The 24063-nt window shown below is 43.0% G+C and overlaps 1 protein-coding gene across 4 annotated transcripts in view; it reads right to left on the bottom strand.

Moving 5' to 3' along the window:
* Positions 1-2293: 2293 nt before the first annotated feature.
* LOC125288404 (gamma-aminobutyric acid receptor subunit beta-3) overlaps positions 2294-24063 on the bottom strand; it is a 38904-nt gene continuing 17134 nt past the window's right edge. The window contains exons 2-11 of one of the 4 annotated variants that reach the window (XM_048234743.1): positions 23774-23821; positions 22471-22562; positions 22181-22248; positions 16875-17095; positions 15397-15479; positions 14214-14351; positions 10438-10590; positions 4648-4892; positions 4114-4182; positions 2294-3683 (exon numbers count right to left, since the gene is read on the bottom strand). In XM_048234743.1, coding sequence (XP_048090700.1) covers positions 3360-3683; positions 4114-4182; positions 4648-4892; positions 10438-10590; positions 14214-14351; positions 15397-15479; positions 16875-17095; positions 22181-22248; positions 22471-22562; positions 23774-23821 — 1441 coding nt within the window. In that variant the 3' untranslated portion in view covers positions 2294-3359. Of the gene's footprint in view, positions 3684-4113; positions 4183-4647; positions 4893-10437; positions 10591-14213; positions 14352-15396; positions 15480-16874; positions 17096-22180; positions 22249-22470; positions 22563-22646; positions 23276-23773; positions 23822-24063 lie in introns of those variants that run through there. The other 3 variants (XM_048234745.1, XM_048234744.1, XM_048234746.1) reach the window with 3 other exon arrangements.

Genomic DNA, 24063 nt, shown 5'->3' with positions numbered 1-24063 from the left:
CAACATTGCCATTAGCCGTTAGCCACCTCTGCTAACTTGTACCAAAAGACACACTTTGGGTAGTCCCTTAGTGCTCACAAAGAACAAAACATTTGTGCAATAATATTGTTGAATAGTGTAAGATCATGAGTGCCTATATGTCATCATGTTATTCCTTTGAATGAACATGTACAACGTCTGCCATTTCTCAATAGGTTAATAATCTTTATTTGCACATAATTTATACATTGTTACAAAAGTGAAGGGGCTGGATGGACAATGGTAGCCAAACTTAAAAGCATTGATGGAATTACTTTGTTTGCTGCACACAGACAATTCAAATAGGAAAATTACAAAACAGACACAGAGACAGCTTTTATCTACACTTGTGGCAGAACATTGAACAATTCAGATTTGGCCAAGGCCATACAAAAATTAGAAGCAAGCAATCATGAATGCACTTGAAGTGATGCATGATAGTATAAAATGCATGGGACCAAGCTATGTCCAGTCCATCTAAAAATAAACTATTACACACATACTCAAGTGATGATTGCAACACAGAATAATCATCTCATCCACATTCTTAGGTTTAAATGCCGTTGATGAAAGGTATGTTGAAATGAATATAAGGAATGTACTGACACTTGTTTTGTCAATGGCTTTGTTATTATTACATGCAGGCTATATTTCCTCACCAACATGCTGTAACAAGCAAAGTTATAGTGTGACAGCATTAGATATTTGTCATACACACCTACCACCTACCAGGGTAATGCCCATAATACCTTTTATCACACTACTGATGTTAGATAGCTGACACGCTTACATCAGAGGCATTATTGCTGGCTTTTCAAGTAAATAAGTTAATTAATATACAAGTACATTTTTAGCAAATTGCCTCTTAATGCAGGATGGGGGAAACAAAAACAACATTTTACCCTAAAGTCATATCATTATGTTGATTGTCTAGTTTTAACGATAAGGAGCTGTTTAATAAAAAAAAAAAATGTTTTAATGCATAAATATGTGAAAAAAAGTTGGATGTGAAACAAGTAGACAGTGACATATTCTGTCTGTGTAAAACATTTGTTATCAGATAATAACCAGTAATACTGTAATAATACTATCTGCCCCTAGTTTATTTTAACATCATGCCATACACAGTTTCAACATGCGTATTGGCCATATTTTTAAATACCCTTCTACTCAAACTTTGTCACTGTTTTTTCTCATGTATTGGAACCTGATGTATTCCCGTATTATGCCTCACAGGGCTCATGCCACCTTCCACTGCATTCTCAGTGGTATCTGGAAGCAAGGTTGCCCAACCACCATCTGCTCCCGGAGTCAGAGGCAGGTTTTAAAGCTGGCCATGGGAAGCAGAAGCCATAGCTCAGGCCAAGCATGCCAAAGGTCTGGTATTAGCATCGTGTGTATTAATATAGGAGGCAATTTTAGCAGGACAAGTACTCTTTTCACCCTGACTCCAGGGGCAACAGTCCGTTGACATGCCCCTTTACACACTGAATGTGTCCCAAAATCTAACCATAAAACCAGATTCTCATATATCTGGACAAAGATGCTGATTTGACTCATCTGTCTATGACTTTATTCCAGTTGTTAGTGGTAGTGACGGCTACATGACACAAGAGAAAAAGGCATACAGTGTATTGGTTCCCCAGGTCATGTTTTGGTTCCTTTTCTTATTGTTTTTGCAAGAGAATGTGAATGGGCGGGCGACCTGTTTGGTGTGACAACTCTGCTCGCAACTTGCCTGGACCATTAGAAAAATGCTCTGCCGGATATTTGCATTTCAGTTGTTGTAATTAGGACTCCCTGTCCTCCATAGGTGAGCTGTGCTCATTTTCCTCACACAGATTGGGCCCTCTGTGCAGCCCATTTCATAAGCGAAAATAAATAAATAAGATAATTAAGATCGTCATGAATTCTTCATTAGCACTGACTCTTTTTTTGAATACTGAAACTAAGCATCTCATTCAGACACTTCAAATATTTCTCTCTGCTGTAGCATACACATAAATAGTCATACATTTGGCAAAAGATTATGGGTACTTGTCCTGTATGATGCATGGGAAGTATAATTTATGAATACAGTGCATGTTTCATGAGAAGCTTGGAGAACATTACAGCGGCTCCTTGCAATGTAAATGCCTGAGGATTACCATTAGATAGACTGATGAGACTTACATGCACACAATAGGAAAGGAACACAGTATTACTTTTGGAGAGTGGCAGTTTTCTCAGTATTTCCATTGCTTGTACAACAAACACATTTCATGCGGCCACAAAATTGTGTACAAACATCAATGGATCCGGCTTTTAATGACGGAAAGGACATCAAATATACATCAATACACAATTATCCAGGTCCTGAGATGTCATTACAGAGGTCAATCAGCCATACATATTTTATCACACAATAACACATGATTTTGTGTCCTTTACAAATCTATAATTGTAATGGTTATATTAATTGCAATAACACTTCCATTACATTCCAGGAAAAAATCTTTGAAAACATAAAATATACTCATTCACAGTCTCCCCTCAGAGTTTGCACACATACTCATAAAATTGCATTCACTTGCATCATCAATTTCATGAATGCATATCAAAGAATAAAAGACTGCCTATACAGTGCCACCAAACAGTACAGTGGCCGATATTTGCACTTTAAAAACTCATGCACACCAAAGGCAAAAAACAACATGAGATATTACTATATGGTTTTGAAGTGTTGATGGACAAACGAGAAAGGGCAATACCACATGGATCCACTCTCACACACACACACACACACACACACACACACACACACACACACACACGTGCCTGTGCACACACACACACACACACACACACACATATTCACACTTTAACACACACACACACCCGTACATTCACAAACACACAATTTTAAAAACTGGTGTCATTACGTTGGTGTTTGTGAGACTTTCACTGAGATACAGTATATTGCATTCTTACATTACATTGCTCATGGGCAATCATTTTGTTTTTTACTTTACCCTCCAAAAAAGAACCTGAATATATTCTTTCATTCCTCCACTTAGAATTTAGAAACATTTATGGGGGGAAAAAAACACAAACTTGGCTTAAATATATGCCCATCTGGTTTTGTGAAATCCTGGTGTCAACAGTCCTCCAATTGTCAACTCCTGCATGTAGAAAAATGTTCTCAGAGTGGACCAACAACCTTGTCCATGTTCAGCAAGAAAAGTCCAATTCAATTGCAAAAAAATGCAAAGTAAAAAAAAAAAACAACAACAAATGATTCAAACAAAATCTCAAAAACAACAGAAAACAATAAGTCAATCTTTCACCCCCCTCGCCTTCCTCTAATTGACATAATAAAGCCAATAAATGAGATTGAAGAGGGAGAAAGCGCCGGGGAATATCATGCGCGACCATCGGTCGATGGTGTTCACGTCCGTCAGGTCGGGGATTTTGATCTTGAGCTGCGAGGAGCGGCGTCGGAGGCGGCCACGTTTGGCCGGCGCACGGTGCTCCCGCCCTGCCACGCTCTGCTTCCGGTACTGGATCCCCGACGTCTCGAACGTGACCGAGTTCCGCTTGTCCGCCAGACTCGTGGTAACCTCATTGCCCGCCACCTCGTTGTGGATCTCCAGGGTGGTAAGCAAGATGTTGCCATGGGATTCAACCTGGCAAGGAGTGATGAGATAAGCATTATGGGATGGCCTTACAAACAAGAACGCTTCACAGCATGCAAAGTAATTAGGTTGTTTGATGAAGACACAAAAAAACGTGATCACATATGATTGCACAATTGTTATTTAGGACAAAGATGATGTTTCTCAACACGGTTTGTATAGATCTAGTCATGCATTTCTTAACACATAAAGGACACACATGAGGCAAAAACTAAGCCATGCACATCATGAGCAATGGACCAAGAAATAGCAAGGCAATGAAAGATTCCTGCGTTAATGCAGCAGGTTTGCAGGCTCATATGATTTAGAAGAAGGCACTGTTTGGTCTTTGGCACACAGAAAACAAAATGGTGAGTAGGCGACTGGACGGGCAAAAGAACTGCTTGGCGGCGGCGAGAAGGCCACGGACACCCCCACTCACCGCTCGCGTCATCCGTTTCCCTTGCACCTGATTGGAGTGTTTGCCTGTTTTACCACCCTCTGCACCAGACTGAGCCAAGACAAACAAAAAGATCTTCCTTACCCAAAACTCATTTACATCCACTCCATGAGGACTGGAAATCACTGATAACCCATGGAAGCATTGACCCATCTATTTCTAACAAAAATGTTTAACAATATTGCTGACTAGTGTCTGTAGTAAAACAAAGTAGTAGTCTAGGGTAAAAGAAAGGCTAACAGATTATTATTATTTATCAAGTTTTGACAAAAAATAACTAATATGTATCTAATATGCTACAATATTGTTCAGGTAGGTACATGTTTTTTTATCTTTTTAACTTCTTTTACTTTCATGTGTTTACTTTCATCCACAGGACAGTGCTGTTTTGACAGTCAAATATTCTTCAGGATAAATAAAGTTTTCTATTTTTATTCTTGTTCTCATAGGAAATGCTACAAATGTATAGAAGTTAGGATGCACCAGATGTCATGACAACAAGCTCAATGGCCTCACCCTGTTGGCCTCAATTTTGGCGCGCTCGTTGTTGGCCTTCTCCGCCTTCTCGGCCATCCTCTTCTGCATCTGAGGCCCGCGGCCGAAGAAGATGTAGTTGACGAAGGCGTACTCCAGCAGGGCAAGGAAGACGAAGACGAAGCAGCCCATCAGGTACATATCGATGGCCTTGACGTAGGGGATCTTTGGGAGCGTCTCTCGCAGATGGGTGTTGATGGTAGTCATGGTGAGCACAGTCGTAATCCCTGTGTGGGGAGAGTGGACAGCATAGGGGTCAGCTAGGACAAGTACTTTTGGAATTAAACTGACTCAATGCAGCCTTGGTTATCATCAACCAACTTAACTCTAAAAAAACATTTGCTGACTCAACTAAACTTGTTGTTGCTTTGAGTTAAGTTATAAAAGTATGTGTGAATGTGTAATAAACGTGTAATAAGGCGCTATGTACAACTTAGCTCTGTCAAAGCCACAAAATGACTTCACTGGGTTGAGTTGAGCTGGCTAATCAATTTTACAGTTTCACCTTCTGTGTTTGAATGTCTCACATAGTCAAACATAAAACTGAGAAGGGCAAGACTAAGTAAAACATGGACAAGACCATAAAGATACCTCTTATACTCTATTCTAAGTTACCATGCTTAGATAGACAGATACTGTGGATAGATATACTTTATTGCCACACAGCAATGTTGGTAGTAGTTGTTACAGAAAACCCAAACCAAAAAAAAAGTAAATCAATAAATTGTGTCTCACATCACACTTAATGTCACACTTTAATCTGTACACTGCATCATGTGTCATTGTACAGTTACAATGAATGATTTGTCTCATTTCCTTTGGGTCTGGCCTTGATTGAGACATACACCAAGATATTATTTCCTGCAGAAGTCATTACTTCAGAGGTCAGTTCAGAGGTTGCGTAGAGGCCACCTTCTGACTCCCTCGTGGTTGTGCTTGTGAACTCAATCAACTAAGCGGCCGATAACTACACCATACAAATGACCCCTGAGCGCGCAGGTTGTGTAAAAGTCACATTGTTTTCCTGTGACACCGTGACATTATAGTCACCATATGGTGTGATGGAGAGGGCTAAGCATTATTCTCTTATTTCTTTATTTCACGTGGAGTAAATATCACCACTATAGGTCAGTGACTCTTGGTTAGGAGGCAATGACTACATCCTGCAAATATGTTCTAGATTTTTCCCCTTCTCTCTCTCTCTCTCTCTCACCCACTCTCACTCTTTCTCTCTCCTCTGTTTTTCTTTGCTAAATCACAAATGAGAAGCCCCCCCCCCCCTTACGTAATGTTTCATCAGTGTTAGAGCTCATTGCACAGGTCAACTTGTCAGGTTGTGAGCAAACGTAGGCAGGAAGAGAGGGGAAACCGGTCTCATTTGAATTTAAAACAGAAGCCACCATTCTGCCTCTGGTTACTGGTCTAAAATACCTCATTTGAATATTGCTGTACGTTTTGCTCTCAGCCGTGGTTGACATTAGCAAAGAAGGGCTTTGAAATGCTCATGTTCTCATATCTTTTGCCTGTCATATCCCGAGGACAGAAAAAAAAACAGCAAACGAACCGAACCAAAGGAAACTGAGCATCACTGTGCACTAGCATTCCCTACCTGCACTTACAAACATGCTAGCATGACTGTGACATTGAAAGGTATGGTTGGGGTTTTTTACGGAAAAGAAGTAAAAAGTACCCATCAGCGTTTAGTGTCGCCAATAAAACTGGAATTGGTGCGTGCTGTGGGGAAGGTGGAGTTTTATGTTATTGTGTGTGCCTGTGTGTGCCTGTGTGTGGGATTACATAGACGTCATTTCTGGCAAGTGTGTATGTGGGTGTGTGTGATATGTGATCACTTAAAATCACAGACACACACAGACACACAGACACACACACACACACACACACATTTTTGTTCTCTCTGTGCATTTGGGTGCACCATATCTATCCCACAGCTTCCATGCCCACTCTGGTTCCTCTGGGTCATTCTCCACAGCGGCCTTGTTTTTATTGGTGTCCCGCTGTGCTTCTATAACTCTGCCCTCCGCCATGAACCGTCCACGTCCCAGTGGTTTAATCAAAGTGCCCTCTGGTCCAGTCCACACACACACACACACACACACACACACACACACACACACACATGCGCGCACACACACGTTTTTCATTAGGACGGCTGACTCTCAGGAAATAAAAACTTTTTTACCATGACAACCTCCACTGATTTCAACTCTCCTCTTCAGATCTTTGTATCTCCCCCTTCTCTCTCTCTCTCACTCTCTCTCTCTCGTTCTCTCAAACCGACCACAGGATATAAGCCGATGGGACGTCTGCATTGCTCAGCTGTACTACTTGCTTGTATTGTCAGACTAACTTTTGGAAGTGTGGAAAAACAAGAAATTAAAGAAGAACGCTGAATCCTAAATCTCCAAGGTACACCCCCGCCCCCCCACACCAACCAAAAGTGGGTGAGTCTATCACTCCCTTGATGAGCTGACTATGCAGCATGGAAAAGAAAAACAATGGCCTGATTTCTCAAGTACCGAACAAAACAGCACCCTGTCTGATTTGTGTTTTAGTTCCCGTTGCCCTAAAAAACTGATTGAAAACACGACTGTGAAACATTTTTATGTGTTCGACTCACAAAATGTCCCTCAGTGATTTTTGTTTTTTTGTTCTCTCTCTCCTGCAACCTTCCGGAAAATTCCAGACTTCCTTGTGTGACGGCACCACTGCAGGGTATTTCCTGTTAATAAGCAATGATCCATGTGCCATCGCCAGTTTGTGTGAAGCACTCTGTCCAGAGGTAAGCAGCTTTTAATGGTCCAATCAATACAGCTCTTGTTCTCTGAAAATAAGATAAGAGCGTGGTATGTGATGGGCTTGTATCCAATCAGTTTGAATAGCCTGTATCTGATGAACTCAAGTCCAGGAGTGTGGGTTAGAAAGACTGCATCACACCCAGTCTCTGTTACATGCCATTCATCCTTAGGCTCGGAAGAAGTTGCAAATGTGTGTGTGTGTGTGTGTGTGTGTGTGTGTGTGTTTTTGTGTGTTTCTGTTTTGCTCTTACGTGTGGTTGATGTGTGGAGATATGTGAATGCTGTACCGAAATAGAACGCACCATATGGTCACCTTCTCACATTTCAAAAAGCCAAATCCGGCTATCTTTGACGTGCGGTGGTGAGCATTTCTCTGCATAATCATATTAGTGAGTAGGAAGGGGGGTGAAAATATACTGGCCAAATCCATTTAAAGGGTTAAAAAATCTCAGCCTTGAGCATTGACAAATGGCAGCCACCATTGCTGTACCGCTGAAGCCCAGGCCCAGAAATCTCTGGCTGCTTACATAAAGCTAGTGAAGCGTGTGTGTGTGTATGTGTGTATGTGTATCTGTGTGTGTGTATGTGTATCTGTGTGTGTGTGTGTGTGTATGTGTGTATGTGTGTGTTTGTGTGTGCGTGTGTGTGGGAATGTGTGCTTGTATGTGTGTGTGTGTGTGTGAGTGTAGGGTGTGCATTTGTGTGGGGTGCGTGGGTGGATGTGGGCAGAAAAGACAGTCTGGCTTGGAATTGATTCCTGTGTGACACAGTGAACAGCAGAAAAGCTTTGAACTGTTCCTGAAGTCTTTACCATTTCAATGCAACCATTATAAATCTGTGGCACTAAGAATCATATCCCTTCTTTACAAGGTTTGCAGATATCAAAACAGACAAAAGACTAAAAGGTTTATATTTCTCCCCACTGCTCCATTCCCTCATCATCCCATCACTTACATTCCTGTACAATGCATTCTCATGACACCTGCATCTGCACGTGTGTCCTGGCCATACATTCCAGTTGACTGTAAATGAAAGGAAAATGGCTCCCCTGCATGTGCAGGTGAAATAGCCTGGCGTCACCACACACGAGCCTGGCTTTTAAATCAAATTTGTCTCCAAACGGTTGCATTGGCCTCTTGATTATAGCTCTTACCTGCAGCTTGGTAATGACTAAAAGTACTTCATCCATCACAAGGAGGTAAGTGTGTGTGAGTGTGTGTGTGTGTATGTATGTGTGTGTGTGTGTGTGTGTGTGTGGGGCGTGGCTTTTAAAAACTTCCTGCTTAGGTGGTAATGACTGAATCCATCACAAGGAGGTGCAGTGTGTGTGATGTAAGAGAACTTCCTGCTTTCAGAGGCATTAGAGGCATTACTCTCAGGAGGAAAGCCCCAACCTGACTGGCCCATACATCATTAGGGTATACATAATGCTCAGAGAATGCACACACACACACACACACACACACACACACACACACACACACACACACACACACAGATACTGAGACAAAGACCACACATATACAAGGGTAGGTAGACCACACTCGTTGACACAAAAAGCTGACTACTCACAAAATATTCACAATAGAAATGCATGCACAGGCAGAGAAATTCTGTCTCTCTCTCTCTCTCACACACACACACACACACGTTAATACATAAATGCTCGCAGGCATGCATGCACAGCTAACACATCTCAAACCTGAGCTAATCAGTGGAGGCTGCCCTTTGCCACTCTTCTGGCTCCTGGACCTACTGGTGTGGGCAAAGGAAGTGGCGCTGAGTGACCTACACAAGCCTCCCTCTGGTCAGCTGCTAACCTTTGCACATCATCTACATCAGGGTGTTTCTGCTCTCTTTGTTTCTTACTCTCTCTGTCTCTTTCACACACACATTTCGTAATGGGGACATCCTCTTCATCCTCTTCATCTGTCTTCATGTATTGGTTTGTCTTTCTGTCTGTCTCTTTTTCTCTCTGCTTGTTTGAGTGAGTGTGTTAATCTCAAGCCTTTCCCTTCTGTCTCCATCATATAGCCATGAGCCTTTTGCCAGAGGAGGAGTAGTCCCCCCTTTTACTTTCTGCTGTCACCTAAGGGCTTCCCTGGGGGTAGACCCCGCTAGTGTCTGTTTTCACAGGCTCTTCTTGAAATTGCCATTTACAAAACATCATAAAGTCGTGCTATTGTATGAACTGTCCATTGTGTCCGAGGCATCAAGCTCAAACGTGCGAGACAGAATCTCCTCGTGCGAGACAGAATCTCCCAAGCTTCTAATTCCCCCAAAACAGAAGAGAGGAGGAGAAGACAGACTTTGGCCCATCGGTCTGTTGTTTATGGCTGATGGCCGGCACTGATCATCATGTACACACACCCACACACATACAAACACACACACACACAGATACACGCAGAGTGGAGTGAGGCCTGTATTTCTCATTATCCTCCTCTGCAACTGCCATCGTCTGCCCCTGATGGAGCTACTTCTACACCAGGCCCTCAGCCAATAGCCCTGCTGGAATATGCCCTCTCCACATCAGCTGCAGAAAGTGCTGGTGTTGGAGAGACCGCAAGGAGCAGTGATGAGAGTGTTCTCCCTAGACTATGACAGAGCCAGTCTTTGTGTGTGTGTGTGTGTGTGTGTGTGTGTGTGTGTGTGTGTGTGTGTGGTAGTTCCATGCTAGAGGGATTGTACAATATATGCTACGCTATATGGGTCACTGCTCTGGTTTTTAATCGGCTGTCTTTAACACAACTCAATGGAGATCAGTACAATTAATTTCACTTCAACTCAGTTCCATTCAGTTCGAATACTACAGTGCATATTTCAATTTCCCCTCAGGAGCTGTGCCTAAAAATACCCAAGAAAGCCCTAGCTGAAATATAATGATCTGGCTTGCTCAGGGCTTTGGGCTGTCTTGCAGCTGCTTTTGGGGATGTGGTGACACTGGTTTACCTACCCAATGCTACTCGTGCAGCTGAAGCGTCATAGTTGATCCAGAAGGACACCCAGGAGAGGATGGTGATGAGAATCGAGGGCATGTACGTCTGCAGGATGAAGTATCCGATATTTCGTTTGAGTTTAAAACTCAGAGATAGACGTGGGTAGGCACCTGGGATACAGAACAAGACAGAATGAAAAACAAAACACTCACATAAGGTGCATGCAAGGAGACCTCATGTTTTGTTTTAGTTGCTATGGCAAAGGCAGCATAGGTTGGATTTATCACTATGGTAACAAGCATCCCCAGGACCACATTTCGTAGCGATTTCATACTTTGCCGTGCACAAAGTGGTGTTGCTGTTGACGCTGGCTTTCACAGGCTGGGTTAGCCTACCAGCCTACAAGTCAGTGTGCCACTCTAAGCAGATAAAGTGTTCAAACCCATTTCAAGGCTGACTGAGTGAGGAGTGTTTCAAATTGAGATTCAATACACCTTTTCTCATTTCCCTGCTCAATGACACCGTCTTGCAGGCGAGTGCGTGGGGGACTCGCTTACATATTCCCTATTGCTTGAGGACCTCGGAAAGCCACTGGAGTGGGCAGGAGAGAGGTGGATGTGGGGGCGGGCGCTCCAACTGTGGGCATGCTGGTTGCCTTCACCACGACCAATCGGTTTCGCTGGAACTTGACATCGAGATGCCATTCCATTGGTGAGGGGGAGGCATGTGTAATGTATGTCTGTATGCATGTGTGTGAGTCTGTGTGAGTGTAAGTAGGTCTGTGTGTGTGTGTATGTGTGTTTGAGAGAGTGTATGTATGTGTGTGTGTGTGTGTGTGTGTGCATCTGTGTCTATGTGTATGTGTGTGCAAATGTCTGTGTGTGTGAGTCTCTCATGCAGTGTGTCACTGAACTGACATGAGAGTGGCGGGCGATGGTGACATTTCATGTGGGATGAGTGGCAATGAATACTAACTAGCAGCTCTCATTACCACTTGAGGGGAAAAAAAGAGAGAGATGTAGCAGAAGAGAGAGAGAGAGAGTGAGAGGAACTGAGTGAAGAAATAAGGGAAGGGAGAGAGAGAGAATGAGGGTGAGAGAGTGAGGAGAGAGGGAGATGTGGAGAGAGCAATGGATAAAAAGAGAGAAAGAGTGATGGAGAGGCAGAGAGAAAGAGAGAGTGATGGAGAGAGTCAGAGAGAAAGAGAGAGTGATGGAGAGAGGAAGAGAGAAAGAGGTAGGGCCGGGGAGAGGGAAAGTGGCAGAGAGATAAACGGAGGAGAAACACAGCTGGGTAAGACATGGGAAGAGAGGAAATGTTGAGAGACACGAGACACAAAAACAGAGTGAGTGAAATAGAGAGTGTGAATGTGTGTGTGGTGTGTGTGGGGGGGGGGGGGTGTACATGAGGAAGAAGGAGGGTTGGTGTGTCATTACTGCAATGTTTTCTGTGAGCGCATAGAAGAGAATAATTTATGCCATGGGTCCTACGGCTCATGAAAATATGATGTCCTATATTGAAAGTTCCTCGTTTTTATATAACAAACCATGCCCCCACCCTAAACCCCCCACCCATACTCCATCTCATACCACAGCACCACCACCACCAAAAAAACCCCAGAAAAAAATCCAATCCAAATCAAATTGGAGGTGGGGGTAATTGCCATGCTGCCATCCATAACCCGTTTCTCTTGTGATTCTCCGAGCAGGCAGCACATGGTGCAAACCTGCTAATTAGACACTCTTTGAATCTGGCTTTGAAGTGCTCCACTGTCCTCATGGGAGCCATGGGAAGAGGGGGGAGGGAGCGTGTGTGTGTGTGTGTGTGATAGGGTGTGTGTGTGTGTGTGTGGGGGGGTATGGAGGGGGGTTGCTGGACAGGAAAAGTTAATGGCTGTTATCACTTTCGTAAACACGGTCAAGCACCCCACAGCCATGGAAAACAACCTCAGGATAGAAGGAGAGTGAGATATGTTGGCCTGGTGGGGGGAGAGAGAAACAGCTCGGAATACTGGTCTAGGCTGAGGGGGAAACGGTTAACAATGCATTTCTGTTCCCTATTTGCTTGTGCTGAAAATACAAGATTTTCCGTCCTCTCTGGCAGTGATAGAGGCTACTGTGCATGTGCTCACTGACGTCAGAGCATCCATCCTTTTGGAATATAGTCATGCTTGAAAAGATGGCCCAGTTAGACTGATTTTATGCGAGTTTTAATTATTCTATCAAGAGGTCTCTCATGATAATACATATTACATGTATATGGGGAAAGTTTTCAAAAATTTAAAATGTGTTTCTTTCACATGACGGATATGTACTAAATTGCTTTTAACAATTCTGGACTCTGGATTCTGGACTTCAAAATAAAGTCTTGTAGGCAGTGAAATAAACATATCTATTCATATTGCAATTTTGCCCTGCATTGCTGCTTGTACGTTCAGTATGTCTCTAAAAAATGAATATGAACAACAGCACTCATCTCTTCAGAAACAGAAAATCTGGGACACCACCTCATCACCAATTTGCATGTGCTATTTCAACGGCCTAAACCAACAGAACAAGAGAGCGATGTTGTTGATGTAATACGTAACAAAATCAAAACAAAAACATTCAAAGGTGTGTGGGCCAAGAAAAAAGTAGGACATCTTTTTTTTTTTTTTTTTTTGCTGATTGGCAAATTAAATGCGCCAAAATAGTATTAAGTTTGTATTAAGTAAGTCTGAAGTAGCAAGACCAAAACTCATCTTTGTGAAATAACAATGTTATATTTGTGAATATACAGGTAAATAAGTTACCTGTGTTGTTGAAATGACACTGCACATACTAGTATACATTTATTTATCCTAGACTGGAGTTCAGACATTGTAGGATTAATATGGGAAAATTAGCAGTTTGCATCATTAATAAATTTGCAGTCTGTCTGATTTGATTTCAAGTCTGCAATGAGGGACTCTTTCAGAACTTCATCTGAGAGATTGCAGAAGGCAACTACCAATGAGTCCTTTGGAGGTTCAATAGGTTCTATGAGGGATGTTAAGGCTGTTAACAGTCCACAAAGTCCTACGACGGTGCAGTCACACCACTATTTAAACTACAAAACATTTCTATCATTTGAAGTGAGAGCTGTTTTTCATGCAAAGATTGAAAACATACAGCACAGTGCAGGAGCTGTTATGTTGTAAGGTGAGCGCATGACTGGTCTAATGCTAATGGTTATGAATTATGTCAGGGTTCCCCTATAATTCTTTAGCAATGTTAACATTGTATTGAGAGCTCATACAGAAGGTAATGCTTTTGTTCAAGTAGACAAAGGAAGGTTCTCCGCGCTTCTGCCATTTAGCGACAATCCGGTGCAACCAGGCCAGGACAGATAATGTTAAGAGAAGGAGAGGGACGCCGATGCAGCTCAGATGTCTTCTTAATTTTTTATTTACTTAAAGGTGCAAAACATCATTGGCGAATCATGAACGTTTCGATGTGTAGTCACTCTTCATCAGTCAAGTTGGGATTCTGATGAAGATGTGACTACACATCTGAGCTGCACCGGTGCCCCTCTCCTTCTCAATGCTTTTGTTCAATTAGCAAAGCAGAATCCTGAACATTTAAAATTACAAATATTTTTTACCACTTCATACTTTTTTCATCTTGACAGACACATTGATGTTAATTACTTCATCATAACCTCATGCTCTTGTATGTCACGTTTGGGACATCAATACTGTCTTGTGTAAATTCATGGGACAGAAGTAATCTGTCATGGGACAGAGGTAATGTTATGTAAAGAGGAGTGTCCTTACCTGTGGAAAAGACAACATTCCTAGAGACCAGCTTGTAGTCCACTATAGAGAACTGAGGCAGCTCGATACGTTGAACTCCGGTCACAGCGTTGTCTCCTCCTTTCCAGTAAAACTCAATGTCATCTGTGGTGTAACCATCTACACAACACACACACACCCACACGGTTATTTCCAACAATTTAATTAATCAAATTACAATCAAAAAAGACTAACTACTACATATACTATGTATAATATCATATATTTGGATTAGCTACTAATATGTTAATATTTGCATGACTTACTAATATGTTCATCATACTGATAAACATGAGGAAAGCAGCATGGGAACTATTTCCATGCTACAGTCTATCACCTGCCTGGCATTCACTATTCTTAGTGCGAGGAGGAGAGGCGTGAAGACCTGGCCATGGCACTGTCACACAGCCATGCTTTCAAGCCCTCCATATAAAGGAGTGCAGGGCTACACAGGAGTGCAGTGTGGTCCAGGGTGTGTGTGTGGCATGTGTATAATATGCCTTTACAATCTGGAGCACGTTATGGAGCACGTTATGCAACACCTCTCCAACGACGCTTCTAGAGAGTGTACAGGGACTTGATGTTCTGGCCCGCGTGAGCGGTGTTGCTGGCTGCCGCTGTTGGTGTTGACACCCCTCATGCTGGACGAGCAGTCTTTCTCTTTTCTAGCTTTTGGAAATTATTCACATGTATCTGTTTTTTTGTTTCTGAATGCAAATGTGGCTGTGTGTGCCAAAGTAAACAGGCACAGTCAAATATCTGGTAGCAGTCACACCACTTTTCTTTTCAGTTAGAAGAACTGTTCTGTGCCTTAACTTGCTTAAGTATCTGTCCAAGTTGCCATCTCCTCTTTTCATAGTACTATTGCATACTATTGCAGAGAGAGAGGTAGAGGCAGTAAGAGCAAGTGAGAGAACAGAGAGAGAGAGAGGTAGAGAGAGAGAAAGAAAGTGAGTGAGAGGACAGGGAGAAAGAGAAAGAGCCACAGTGATTGAGATAGGTAGAGAGAGAGGTAGCGGCAGTAAGAGCAAGTGCAAGTGAGAGGACAGAGAGAGAGAGAGGATGAGGGAGAAAGAGAGAGAGGTAGAGAGAGAAAGAAAGAGAGACGTAGAGGCAGTAAGAGCGAGTGAGAGGACAGGCACCATGTTGAAGGGCCACTACTCACAGCTCTCTATCTCCAGCGTGCAGTTCTGCTCATCCAGAGGGTACCTCCTCAGGTCCATCATACACGCTGCCGTTGTGGTGATCCTGGTGGACACACACAAAGGACAGACATTTCAGCACCTCACCATAACTTTGATTTTCTTTAATTAATTAACTCCCAAATAAATTATGTACAGTAGTGATAGTGATACAGTGTATGTCAGAAACCATAAGACTACATCCATGCTACAGTTTGTGATGGCTAGGGGTATAGGCGATAAAATTTGCCCAACCATACATGATCAAGTCTGTGCATACTTGTACACATTCTCTCTCTCTCTCTCTCTCTCTCTCTCTCTCTCTCTCTCTCTCTCTCAATTCAATTCAATTCAATTGGCTTTATTAGCATGACTGTTCTTTTACAGACAAACAGACAAGCATGGATACAAATAGGATGGAGATCCAGTAGATCTACACTCTGTCCCTCGCATCATGGCAGGCTTTGACAAACTGGGCAGCCAGAGGTGCTGTTTGCCCCTCTCCCAGTATTATAATAATTTGATCTGCACTGCTCAATGAGTCGAAATGGGGTATATATATTTTGAAAGTTTTAGGAAGAAACTCTCTCTCTCACACAGACACATGCACATATACATGCTGACTGAGAGAAAAAAGAGTTATGAAGTGGCATATCTCCACCCTGATGACATATCTGAGGATACCCCTGACAAACACGTGTCATGAGCTGACAACTCGATCAGCCGTTCCTCACCCCCCAACTGCCCGTCTTGCGCGACGGCCGCATGCACTATTCATCACCACGCCAATTAAAAATGCACAACCCGTCTTCGCAAACATTGATCTCCGTGTCAGTGAAATATTCCAGGCCGGAGTGAAATATTCCAGGCCGGATTCCTGGAGTGACAACAATCAAACGCCTGCCACTACAGGCTGGTATGTCATCTGAGCTCAATCTCTGCACGTCAGATCACACATTTAAATGCCTTGGTGGGGGGCGGGGGTTCTGAGATGCATCAATGAGCTACACTTTAAGAGAAATGTCCTCCGCCATGCTGGGTGTCTTTGATTTCTAGCACTCTTGACAGTGCATATGTGTCTGTGCTGACTCCACTAGCTACTGTAATTGCAGCTTAACTCTCCATGGACTTCTCATGCACACTTGTCATGAAATGACATTGTGCATCCTTGTCTTGGGACAGTGTAGACACATGCATATCCTGTTGCACTTAAATGTTTATTGACTTTTAAAAAAAGCCCCCCAAAAAAGATAAGAAATAGCAAAAGTTGGAAACACATGGTTTCCAAAATTAACCATAATGCACATGTGTCATATCTATTCAAATTAGAATAATATGCAACAGAATTTGTTCAGCTTAAACTCTCACCTGCCAACCCATCCAAAGCCTTTTTTTCCCATTTATGACAGTCACCACAATATCTATGCAGTTGGTTATGTAAGCCCTGCAAGGCAGCTCTAACCTTAGGCCATAGAGCACTGTCCCATCCGGATGAAGTCGTATCATGCGGTTCTTCACCGTCACCCCATGCACAAATGACTTCTTGTCGTTCAGGAAGTAGGTGTCTGGCACCCAGAGTTGGTCAGCCACGCGGTTGTCCAGCGTCAGGTTGAGAGGGATCCCCATGTAGGCCAGTCTCTTGTCCCTCCAGTACTGTTGGAAGTACATGGTCAACGTGTAGTCCTATAGAAGGAAGACCACAAAATAACAACAAAGAAAATAAGAATTAAACTCACATTTAGTGAAATTGTACATTTTGACAAAAGAACTTGAGAGGTGTGTATGCGTTAAATTAATGTGGCATCTATCACCATTGTGTCTGCTCCTTGCCAATTAAATTGAACAGTATACGAATCTTGATCAATTAGTCAAATCCATCTGATCTCTTTGTCTGTCTGTCTATCTGTATGAAGTCTATCATGACCTACCTTCCTATCTATCAATCTTTGATCTTTGGGGAAAAAAATGTAAATTGTTTGGAACTAGAGCAGAGTAATTTATAGACTCTCAGTAGCAACGAGGTAACTCCTGCAAGCCTCACTTTATTCTCAGGAGACACCACGCATCACTGTTGTTGACGCATTTCCTTATGATCATCAAGACAGAGCTTCCCCCCTAATGAGAGCAATGTGCAGGTATGCTTAAGGTTTCCCATACTGTATATCACTTATATAACCCACTTCAAAGAGGCCTTGTCCCAAAAAAAAAGACCTTAAAATCTTCACATCAATAAAAGCAGCAAGCAGGGCAAAGCCACAGTGGTTGCATCGGCTCCTCTGTCTCATGTGTCCTCAGTTCTGACTGAGGAAATGGGATGGGAGGAGGGGGTTTTGGGACACACCCCAGCCCTGAATGTGTCCCTGATGGAGAAGTTCTCCAAGGCTCTCCTCCTCCTCCTCCTCCTCCACTTCCACTGTGCGGAGCCTGCGAGCTCTGCTTCCTGCGCGTGAGAGAGAGAGCCATGTGGGCAGTCTGATTCAGCAGCGGGCCCGCGATGGCGATTACACAACAACTTTTGGCTTGTGCGTGGTCCAGGCGTCCAGCCAGCAACCCGCTGCCCCCCTCTTTCCCCCCCACCACCACCACCACACCGAAACCATGCCACACAACACCAAACTGCACTGCACCACAACACTACCCGGTCCATCCTCTCCTCTCCACCACAAACACTACATAACATCAAATCAAACTACCCAGCAACCCCCCCGCCGCTCATAGGCTATTAGAGCTCCCTCTTAGCTTCCAGGACCCAGAATTCCCCTCTCTCTGTCTCTAATCGTCTCAGTTACGTTCTTAAACAAAGCAAAAGTTGATTTTAGATTTGTGAGCAGCTTCAGCGACATATCCTCGATTACACTTTAAAAGGATACCATCTCTCTCTCTCTCTCCAGCTCACAAGAGTGCACTCTGTATTGGCCAGCTGCCTTCAGATGGCACTTTTACATGGGGTGGGGTGGGGGCATAAATAAATGATTATATAAATAAATAATGGCGGTACTGAGGTGAATTGCTGGTACAAAACCATGTCTCACATAGCACCGAACTTTAACGGCTTGCAGTATTTAAAGGTTCACTCTCTCAAATATCCAAACTTTACACGGTAACCTACAACAATGTAAAGAGCAGGGATTTAAGTGGAAAAGAAAAAAATGATTTAAAATAATTATTCATATATTTGATCTATGATTTAATATAATTAATCTAATTAGTCTCATATCAAGATTATCATATGTTCTATTCAATTTAAAGGTGAAAGTAAAATTAATTACTGTTGATTGACTCTACTGACTAGTTAGTGTAACAGATTAGGGTGAGTTTATGTTTAAGTTTAGCTTACAGATAACAGGTAGTTTTAAGGTTGGGTTTTCTGCTCAGCTAAAAAAAGGTTGAGATCTTGTGCAACATTGGGAATGTATTACTTACATTGTATGCTGTGTCGATTAATTTCTTTACGATGTTTATCCTAAATGGGTCATCCAGATAGAATGCCACTCACATTATGTTATATTTCTACATAAGAACCTAGTCCATCACATGTTTTCTAAGGCAGAAGTGGGAAGATTGGTACTTGACGTATGCTCCACACGTGCACACCCATGCCTACATCCCTCCACCCTGGCACCCCCCACGTCTCCCGACCCCGCTGCGCTTAATGACCCATGTCGGCGCAGCGCTAATCTCACACCCTGTCGCATCTGTCCCCTGTGTCCAGCAGATGTTTCCTGTTACCCACGCTGCCGTATTTATGTCCTCGCCCCTGACACCTCTGGGGCCCTAGCACACACACACACACACACACACACACACTCGTCCGATGAAGGGTGGTGAAACAAAGCCAGCAGTAACACACATGACTGAGGCAGAAGCTGATGCCTCTGGCTCAGTGTGGATAAACGCTGCATTTCATTCATTCACTAAACACACGCTGTTATCCCAAGCATCTTACAGTAGAGTTGTGGTGTACATTAAATCAATAGATGTACTGGGATTGACCTCAGTGATTTTGTCTACAGCGTTTACAAGCAAGGGAACACCTCATGCACAGAGAAACCCCAACAGCCATTTCACTAGTTCACATTCCGTAATTTGCAAAGATATAATAGCATAATAGAAAAGCATGTTTGGCGAAGTCTCTGTCCAGGGTCGTGAAAGTGATTTGTGGGATCATGCAGGAGTCAACTGTGCAGGCAGGAGTCGTGCAGGATTCCGCCATACGCCCCTTTATAAGACGGGAGGCGTAAGGGGAGGTGATGGGTTGCGAGCAGAATACAGAGTTGCAGATGCTGCAACTTCGGCAGGTAGACTGCGAATAAGTAACCTGACTGATTAAAGAAGGAGGCGTGGCAAACTCCGTCATGCTCCTCCCAACTTCCGTTTGTAAACGGAAAATATCTTTGTAAAATATCTTTGTAAAAAGATATATGTTTTCTGACTATTTCTGATTGCTGTCTTTGTGCGTTGTTGTGACACCTTTGGGAAACGTCTCTTTGGGGCTTTCCTGACCTCTGTGTTGTACTGGGCAGCTTGACATTTGGAAAATGCCTCAGGTGAGCAAGCCCTTTGTAGCCCTGCACAAGCACACTACTATAAACAGCGCTGTTAACTGGCTCCAAATCCTAATCTAATGGTGACCTCAGCATAATTAGGCCCTGACCTCAACCTCGCCTTCACCCGTAAGCGAAGACTCTCTTCCCTTTTTTATTCAAGCAGGTCAGAAAGCATTACCTTCCAGATCCTTTTACAGTCAGATACAGTAGATATGACTGATCACCTTTGTCGCATGACTTTAGTTGACATTTTTGCATCATTTAAAAACATCTCATGGATCTCCTTTCCCGTCTCCTCATGGTTGCCCGTGATGACGGACTGAGAGGATAATGTACCAAGGCGTTCTCATTTGAGAACTTTACAACCTGTCCAAGTCTGTGTTGGAGAGCAAGAGCCAATCTGAATATCTACTAGACTCGCTGCATGCATGTCTCTCTTGCTCACGTTGCTTGTTTCAGGACTTTAGTGCTATTGTCCTGTTGGTAGGTCTGAGTGTGCCCGCAGATTCACATAGAGCACTTTGAGCATGAGTATCCCACCACCACCACCACATAGCTGTCCCTGCAGGAGAACTACAGGCTGTCTACGTTTTCCTCTGTTCACATGGGTGAGTAACGAAGAAAACTGGTCAACACATGACTTTCTGGCTCTAACTTGTTTCCTTGGCAACAGGTGACTAAGGAACAGATTCCCCCCCGCCAATCTTTCAGCAATCTGCCAGTTGAGTTGCAATGGTTACTAAAGACGGGAGGAGTTTCATTAAATGCTTCATAGGCCAACCATGAAGACCAGATGTACTGTTCAATTGGTGTGTCCATGGATACAGTCACGTGCCACTATGTGCTAACACGTTAGCGGTTTCTACAGAACTGTTGAGAAAGACTATGTAACTGTCTTGTTGTTAAAAATGTATAATTCCAGGATTATGGACCCAGGTGCACTCCCTAGACACAGGAGTATACGCCTCGATTGTTCTCAGTCAAGAGAGAGAGGGGAAAAAAAGAGAGAGAAAAAAAACTGTAGTGACAGGGCTAAATTCGATTCAGGAATTGTGAGAGGCATATGGTGGGGGAATTGTTCGCTCCTTGTTGAGATCTTTTCCAAGAAACATGTTTGTCTGGCAGCTGCTGCCCTGCATGCCACACCTGAGTGTGCTTCTCCTGCAGCGATGGGCAGACCTGAAGTCATTACTACTGGAGAAGATCTGAGAGAGGAGGCCGGGCTTGTGCTCGGCCGCTCTCCTGGAACCCCAGGTGGAGAGAGGAGAAGGAGAGCAAGGCGTGTGTGTGTGTGTGTGTGTGGGGGGCGCAACCAAAAACATGACCAAACAGACTTAACCCAGCTTCTGGCAGATGTGTGTGTGTGTATGTGTATGCGGGCGCGCATGCGCATGAACGCTTGTTTGTGTGTGTGTGTGTGTGCATACACGCTTATTTGTGTGTGTGTGTGTGTGCGCGTCCGTGCACATGTCTTTTTGTGTAAGAGTGTGAGAGAGCTAGAATGTGTGACTACTTTTTTCTATGTTTAACATTGTCTCAAACTGCCTTTCACACTCATAAACCAGAACACTTATTAAGACTTCTGAATATACTGCATACTATACTGTATATCTAGTTAGATAGACTTTTTCATTTAGAAGTCTATACAAGTAAACTGTGTTCCTGGTACACGCCCACAAACCATAGTTAGTGACAAACTCTTGGTACAAAATATAAACAATTCCGAAGCATGAGTTTTTTTTCCTTCTGAGAGGCATGTGTTCTTTACATCACACAAATCAATCAATATCAATGAAGAAACATGCCTAACATAAACACACTGAAGAGTCATGCTAGGTACCATTACACCTTTCAGTTGTGCATAGATTACTGTTCAGTAATGTCTTCAACACTACTCTGTTGTAAATAGAGTTCGCTAGTCCTATGGTTTCAGCACCATGGACAGCAACCATAACACTGGTGGCGCCCCATGAACTCTCTCTCTTTCTCTCTCTCTCACTTTCTTTCTATTTATCTGTGTGTGTGTCTGTATCTGTGTGTGCGTGCATGCTTGACTTGAAGCTGAGATCTGAGATTACAGTACATTTCGCCTACATGCAGTCTGTAGCGATTCTGGAAACGAAACAATAACTTCCTGCAACAGAAACTTCGAAAGTTCCTACTGTATGAGTGACACTCCATCGTTTGATCAACACCATGGCATTAAAGGTGTCGCACTTACCATGTTGACCTCGGACACCATGTCTATGCTCGCCACGTCTATGCTCATTCCAACAGCAACCGGGGCACCTATGCGACAACAAGATTTAATGCAAATCAGGATGTTTTATTCGCATTTTGCGTCATGCTTTCCATAGGTTCATTTGTTTAAACATGCAAAGTTTTAGGTATTGGGAGCAAGTATTGTATTTTGGTCAGATTAATTCAACAACGAGTCCTCCCAGTTAAGTGCTTACTTACTGACAACATTGTATTGGCCTAATGAAGTCATATATATCAAACATGACTTACCACCAAAGTCTGGTCGAAGGCGAATGTCATACCCCTTTAGTAGTCTATCCACTGTCTCTTTCACAAATGACATATTGCCCGGCTCGTTTGCGCTGCAAAAGAGAGACGAAGTCGGTTAACCTTGCAGGAAAACAAACCACAGCTCCAGGCTTAACCTTCGCCACCAAAACACTCACCTTTGCGCGCAACAAACAAACGTTATAAGAACTGGCAAAGAAAGTACACCAAACAATCTTGATTTCAGAGCCCCCAGCATTCCTCTTAGGTTTTCGGCGAAGACGTATAGGTGGAATTGCCTCGGGTGCGAGATCTGGTAATCTAACGCTCACTGCATTCCATGGACAGCTCACTTCATGAAAGGGAAAGTCTACGTTTGCTCTTCAAATGCGTCGGAAAAGCTTCAGTCATTTGGCATCACTCCGGTTTGGACTTCTTTTTTTCACGACGAACGCAGTTAGGATGATCGGAGGAAATCGCAGTTGGTAACATTGATGCATTTCACCGGGGACGTGTGTGACTGAAGCCAGCAGAAAGTAGCCTATCTGTTGCTGGTCTCAAGCCAAGTCCGCACTTCACACCCCTTTCTCTACCATCATGTTTACCTTCATTCACAGCAGTGAATTACCAACGTTTTCAAATGCACAAAGTAGCAACGAGGGAAGATTAAAAAAAAACTCTGACAATAACATTCTAACACGTTTCTGGTGATATCAGAACACATTTACGGTCCTCTCCGAATGAAATATAATATTGCGAGTTGGTGATATCAAGTTGCAACTGAGGTTTCAGAAAACGCAATTCTGTGCACAGGAGATTCCGTATGCTATAATTTATGCCGTCACGTGGCCTCAGATTCCGTACAGTGATCTTGAAATGATTGGTGAACTGTTTTGACCGGTGACAAAAAGTTTTTAGAAATCTGACAAAGACGAATGGGTTAACGTGCACACTGGACAGCGTTCGCGTCACGACTGGGACGCAAATGTTCAGTTGAATCTTTTTTGGTGCTGAATTTACGCAAGGCACGGGGTATTCTCTGGAATAATGCACTTTTGGATGAAGATTCTGTAGTGGGACTTTAGTTCAAAAAACAAAAATTAAATGAGATAAAATGCAAAGTTACCTATGCATTGACAAAAACTTGTTTAAGAAAGTGGCTGGCCCATAACATAAACGTTTTACATCGACGTAGACAATACATTAATTTGTCATTGGGGTATGAAACCGCTCTCTATAACGATGCGCTTTCTTCCCAAATGAATCCATAAGATAGTACCAGAGTAAGTAAATGTAGACTACTCACCTTGTGTCATAGATTGCGTACAACTTCTTGTTTCCATCGACTGCATTCCTGTGAAAAATATAACATACTCAAAATTAATTGATTGACATACTCCCTTGATTGGAGTGACATTTGTACAATTGCATCTCCATGCCTCATTAAATTAGTTTACCAGATGTAGACCTTGGTGTAAAATAAGATATATAGATGAAAACTGATTCATCTTACATAACCTACAGAAAATAATGTTTTTTGTTTACATGTCAGTGATAGCCTACAGAAACAGTTTGACTTATGGGAGATTGTGGCAG

This window comes from Alosa alosa, chromosome 23 (genome assembly GCF_017589495.1).
Source record: "Alosa alosa isolate M-15738 ecotype Scorff River chromosome 23, AALO_Geno_1.1, whole genome shotgun sequence".
In the NCBI taxonomy this organism is placed as follows: domain Eukaryota; kingdom Metazoa; phylum Chordata; class Actinopteri; order Clupeiformes; family Clupeidae; genus Alosa; species Alosa alosa.
The sequence above is the reverse complement of the archived record's forward strand: the minus strand, read 5'-3'. Positions and strand labels throughout refer to the sequence as shown.